The sequence below is a fragment of the Salminus brasiliensis genome, chromosome 12 (assembly GCF_030463535.1).
Source record: "Salminus brasiliensis chromosome 12, fSalBra1.hap2, whole genome shotgun sequence".
Taxonomy (NCBI): domain Eukaryota; kingdom Metazoa; phylum Chordata; class Actinopteri; order Characiformes; family Bryconidae; genus Salminus; species Salminus brasiliensis.
The window spans coordinates 11,171,465-11,176,259 of NC_132889.1; the positions used below are offsets into that span (position 1 = coordinate 11,171,465).

Below are 4,795 nucleotides of genomic sequence, written 5' to 3' on the forward strand. Positions count from 1 at the left end.
TTAGAAAATGTATTTGTAAGAAAGAGCTTTCAAAAACTACAAGTGCTGAAGCGTGTGCACCTTTGCTTAGACATTACACTGGTATTTATAACAGGGGGAAAATATACACTTGTTGCAGCACTGAACACTTCAGTCTGTTCTGTTGCACTGTGCGTTAATATATTAAAGCCTAATAACGCCTAATTGACCTTTGGCTGAAGACATTTCTTCTTAGATGGCAGCCTTGCACGCACACCAGCAGCGTGGAACAAGGCTGACGCACAGACCCAAACCTAATAGGCGCTGTTGTTGTGTTTTTTTTTTTTTTTTTCTCAACCCATTTTCAGAAAACCTCCGCCCCCAACGCTAGGATTGGCTAGACGTTCAAACTCGCAGTCAAGAGGGGTTGTCAGAATACGGGTGGGAAATATAATAAATAACGCCTGTAATGGCGTAACGGATGACGCGCCGTGGAGGAGTGGACGTCTCCACTATAAAGCCGCAGCAGTTTCAGTGTGCCTCTCAGAAAAGCGATCAGAGCTCGATCTAGACCTTACACCTATACACACTTACGCGCGCTTACCCTTGGATTTTTCATCGCGCACGTGTCTCTCATCCGTACAGGAGCTGCCGCAACCATGATTAAGAAAATGTCACCCTCCGAGAATGAGTTCGACATCCCGGCCAAGAACTGCCACAGGATGGTCATCTTGGGTTCCACCAAAGTGGGCAAAACGGCGATCGTCTCTCGGTTCCTGAACGAACGCTTCGATGACCAGTACACGCCAACCATCGAGGACTTTCATAGGAAATTCTACAGCATCCGTGGGGATGTGTATCAGCTGGACATTCTGGACACCTCAGGAAACCATCCCTTTCCAGCAATGAGGAGGCTCTCTATTTTAACAGGTGGGTTCTCCATCCTAGTATGCAACACGAGTAGCAAGCAGCAACTTTAACCCAACTGCACGATGCATGTCCGTGCATTCTATTTAAAACTTGATGATCACAGTAACTGACCATAACATTTTTTCCTCATCCTCCTTTTCAGGCGACGTGTTCATCCTGGTGTTCAGCCTGGATAATCGCGACTCCTTCCAGGAGGTGCAGCGGCTCAAGAGGCAGATCTTTGAGACCAAGTCGTGCCTAAAGAACAAGACCAAAGAGAACGTGGACGTGCCACTGGTCATCTGCGGCAACAAGTGCGACCGCGAGTTGAGCCGCGAGGTCACGGACGAGGAGATCGAGCAGCTGGTAGCGGGTGGCGAACCGTGCGCCTACTTCGAGGTCTCGGCCAAGCGCAATACCAATGTGGACCTCATGTTTCACGCACTCTTCGCCATGGCCAAGCTGCCCGACGAGATGAGCCCCGACCGCCACCGCAAGGTGTCGCTGCAGTACGGCGACGTGCTGCGCCGCAAGTCGCTCCGCCAAAAGAAGTTCAGGGAGGGCGGTGACGCGTACGGCATTGTGGCACCGTTCGCGCGCCGGCCGAGCGTACACAGCGACCTCATGTACATCAAGGAGAAGGCCGTGGGTGGCAACCAGGCAGCCAAAGACCGCTGTGTGATTTGCTGAACCAAGCGGAGTCCCCCCACTATTCACGCACCCCCTTATGCGAGGAGAAAGGTACCCTACACTCGGACAGTCCGTGTGGTGCAAGGCTGATTTGTTTTGCGTCCCTGTACGCGGGGACGGCGGACTGCCTGCAGGTCCTCACACGCAGCCAAAGACATGAGGCTTACGTCGGGTCAGCCGCCATGGGCCACTCGGCCACTGTAGAGAGAGAGAAAGACTCGAACCATGAACTTTAACAGTTCGGACTTGAGCGAAAACGTCGAGGTGTGCTGAAGAAAACAAGAAAACAGGCTGCCTACGACAAGGAGAGACTGAAATAAATGTGACACTTTAAAACCTGTTTACATTTTGTTATAGCCTATTTTATAAAAGAAATCTGTGGCATTGTGAACAAATGATATGAATGTATATTTATTCTTCTAAGTTTACTTTTATTAAAAAGGTTGGAAATAAAAAAAAACAAAAACAACGAATCATTCATTAATCTCTTTGTGGTTCAAAGTGTAGTGCACAAATATATTAAGTCACCCGGAGACATAAATACATTCAATATTTTGTTTAGTTAAACTGATTCCATTTATTTGTCCAAAAACTATTTGAAAAATACACAAGTAAAAAATGAACTACAAAAATACTGACAAGATAAAAACGTTTTGGGTACTGCTTTACATGGTTTGAATGTCCCACCTTACAAAAACAACAAACGCCAACCTTAAATCTAAATTACAGTTTTATCCTGCGAAGCATTCTGTCCTCACACAACAGGTGAAAAGTCCTTCGATGTAGCACACACGCACACCTCTATATACATATATAAGTAATAAATCACGAAGCTTTGGGCACTTCAAACATGCAGAGGCTCTTGTACTTTTTCAGCAGCTGCTTCTTAGTCCGCACTTGCTCCCGCAACGTCAAAAGCTGCTGTTGCTGCACCGCTGGACTCACGTCAATCCCGGGCATGGAGTTTATCTGATCTCGGGCTTCCTGGATCTTAGACTTGAGTTTGATTAACTCTTGGTGCACATCAGCACTGTCCTTGTCCATGCTTCAAACACACACACACACACACACACACACACACACACACACACACACAATTGATTTTATAACGTAAATAAACAAACATCTGGTTTTATACACAGATTTCAGAGATCCAGCTAGCTAGCTAGCTAACTTGCAGCCAGTAATCTAACTACAGCAACACAACTGGACTACAACTGTTCTTCTGTACAACGCCTATTATCACATGTCGGTTTGGTTTGGTTTATCTGACATTAACGTCAACTGCGAGCTCACGAGATTTATTTAACAGCCCCAGCCTGTAACGATGAGCTTAAGCAAACGAGCTAGCTTGCTAGCTTACACACCCACATCGGTCCACAGTGAAGGTGGTTTACACACACGGGCGACCTTAACGTAAATAAAAAAGCAGATATTTCTAAGTTTAAAGCATTACAGTTTAAAACGTACCACTTAATGATGTCGTGAACCACTGGCAACAACGAATAATTCTCTTCAGGATCTTGCTTTGTTTGAGTCGACGCCATCATGTCCCCCAGCGTCGCTTCAGTTAAACGTCATAACTAGGTGACGTTTTCAGCTGTGCCCAAAACCGCGTACAGCACAACTATTAGACGTGTATTCTGTAGTGCTGTATACAGTGCAGTGGTGTTTGTGGTCTATAATAATTATTTTATGGGATAAAAATGTGCAGAGGTTGGACTCTCCACAGAACTGACATAAAAAAAACCTGTCCCCTGATAATTTTGAATTTTTATCTTGAGGTATCAGAATCAGAAATACTTTATTGAACCCAGGAAGGAAATTGCAATTGTTACAGTATTGTCTATACAATAAACACTTTATAAAATGTAGATAGTTAGTTTAGCATAATAATAATAATAATAATAATACTTATTATTATTATTATTATTATTATTATTACTATTACTATTATTATTATTATTTGTTAGACATATTACCTAAGTGATTAATACAATATAATACAATAATAAATGTTTATAATATATAATATAGAATACATTTTGTTTGAAAATGTGCAGTTACTCTGTCTTTCATAACAAAACAAAAATTAACAAAGTCAAGTCAAGTCAAGTTAGATTTATTTGTATAGCGCTTTTTACAACTGTTGTCGTCACAAAGCAGCTTTACATAAATAGTGATTAATAACAGACATAGATAAAGAAGAAAGAAGAAAATAACGTAAGACACGATGGATCAAAGACCCCCAGTGAGCAAGCCAATGGCGACAGTGGCAAGGAAAAACTCCCTCAGAGCTGGAGGAAGAAACCTTGGGAGGAACCAAGACTCACAAGGGGGACCCATCCTCCTCTGGTCAGAACTATTTCAACATGATAAAAATGACCAAACCAAGTATAACAGATAGTTAAAAATGGTTTTAACATGGTCTCTAAACAGGTAGCAGTGGTAGGCGGGTGAGCCGCTAGTCTGCTATTGGTGGTGGTGGGTGGGGGGCCTGCTGGTTGGACCGGTAGGTGGCAGCTGGTTTGACGAAGGTAGAGGGGACCTCAGCGGGAAATCTTCCAGCAGGTCGGGCCGGGTGGCCATTTACTCGGAGAAGGTAAAAAGAGAGGGTTAATTCTGAGAGGAATTTTATGGAGAGCAGAGAATGTTGGGCAGTATCAGATTGTGTCTGACGACTCCAACAGGCCTGACTATAACAGCCTAATTAAAAGGAGAGAGCCAGAAGGTAACACAGACATGGGAGCACGCCTGCATCTATCTGCTCCACCGTCAAAAACCTGAGTGATCGCGTGTAAGCAGTGAGACAACAGCTCCAGCATCTCAGTGTACTACAATTCCCTGGGTCCGCAAACCCCTGGACCTGCAACCTTTATCTAAGGTGAAACATTAATTACCAAAAGCTAAACTAAACATATGAGTTTTCAGCTTAGATTTAAAGATTGAGACAGCAATAAAGCAATAAAAACAGTGAAGTATTCTATTCAAAAGTTTGGACACTTTAAACAGTCAGGATTTAGCAACACCCCTTTGGCATAAATCACAGCTTGCAAATGTTTGTTGTAACAGCTAAAAGTCTTTCCGTTCTTGTAGTTGTAGCATTTTCCCTATTCTTTTTTTGCAGAAAGCATCTTGTTCTGAGGTATTCTTTGTCTGTCTTGAATGCACAGCTTGTTGATGATATTTGTGCAAGTAACGTCATGCAGGTTCTTGGCAGTCTTAGCTTGGCCAGTCT

General features: G+C 43.6%; 2 protein-coding genes across 2 annotated transcripts; one reads left to right on the plus strand and one right to left on the minus strand.

Moving 5' to 3' along the window:
* Positions 1-499: 499 nt before the first annotated feature.
* On the plus strand, positions 500-2,017 carry rasd1 (RAS, dexamethasone-induced 1). The gene is made up of 2 exons (XM_072693101.1): positions 500-888; positions 1,031-2,017. The coding sequence occupies exons 1-2, from the start codon at positions 618-620 to the stop codon at positions 1,555-1,557; spliced, it is 798 nt and encodes a 265-aa protein (XP_072549202.1). The 5' UTR covers positions 500-617; the 3' UTR covers positions 1,558-2,017.
* med9 (mediator complex subunit 9) lies at positions 1,961-3,122 on the minus strand. Its single transcript, XM_072693102.1, has 2 exons — positions 3,028-3,122; positions 1,961-2,602 (listed from the first exon to the last, which is right to left on the minus strand). Exons 1-2 carry the CDS (start codon positions 3,105-3,107, stop codon positions 2,383-2,385), a joined length of 300 nt encoding a protein of 99 aa, XP_072549203.1. The 5' UTR covers positions 3,108-3,122; the 3' UTR covers positions 1,961-2,382.
* Between the last annotated feature and the right edge of the window lie 1,673 nt (positions 3,123-4,795).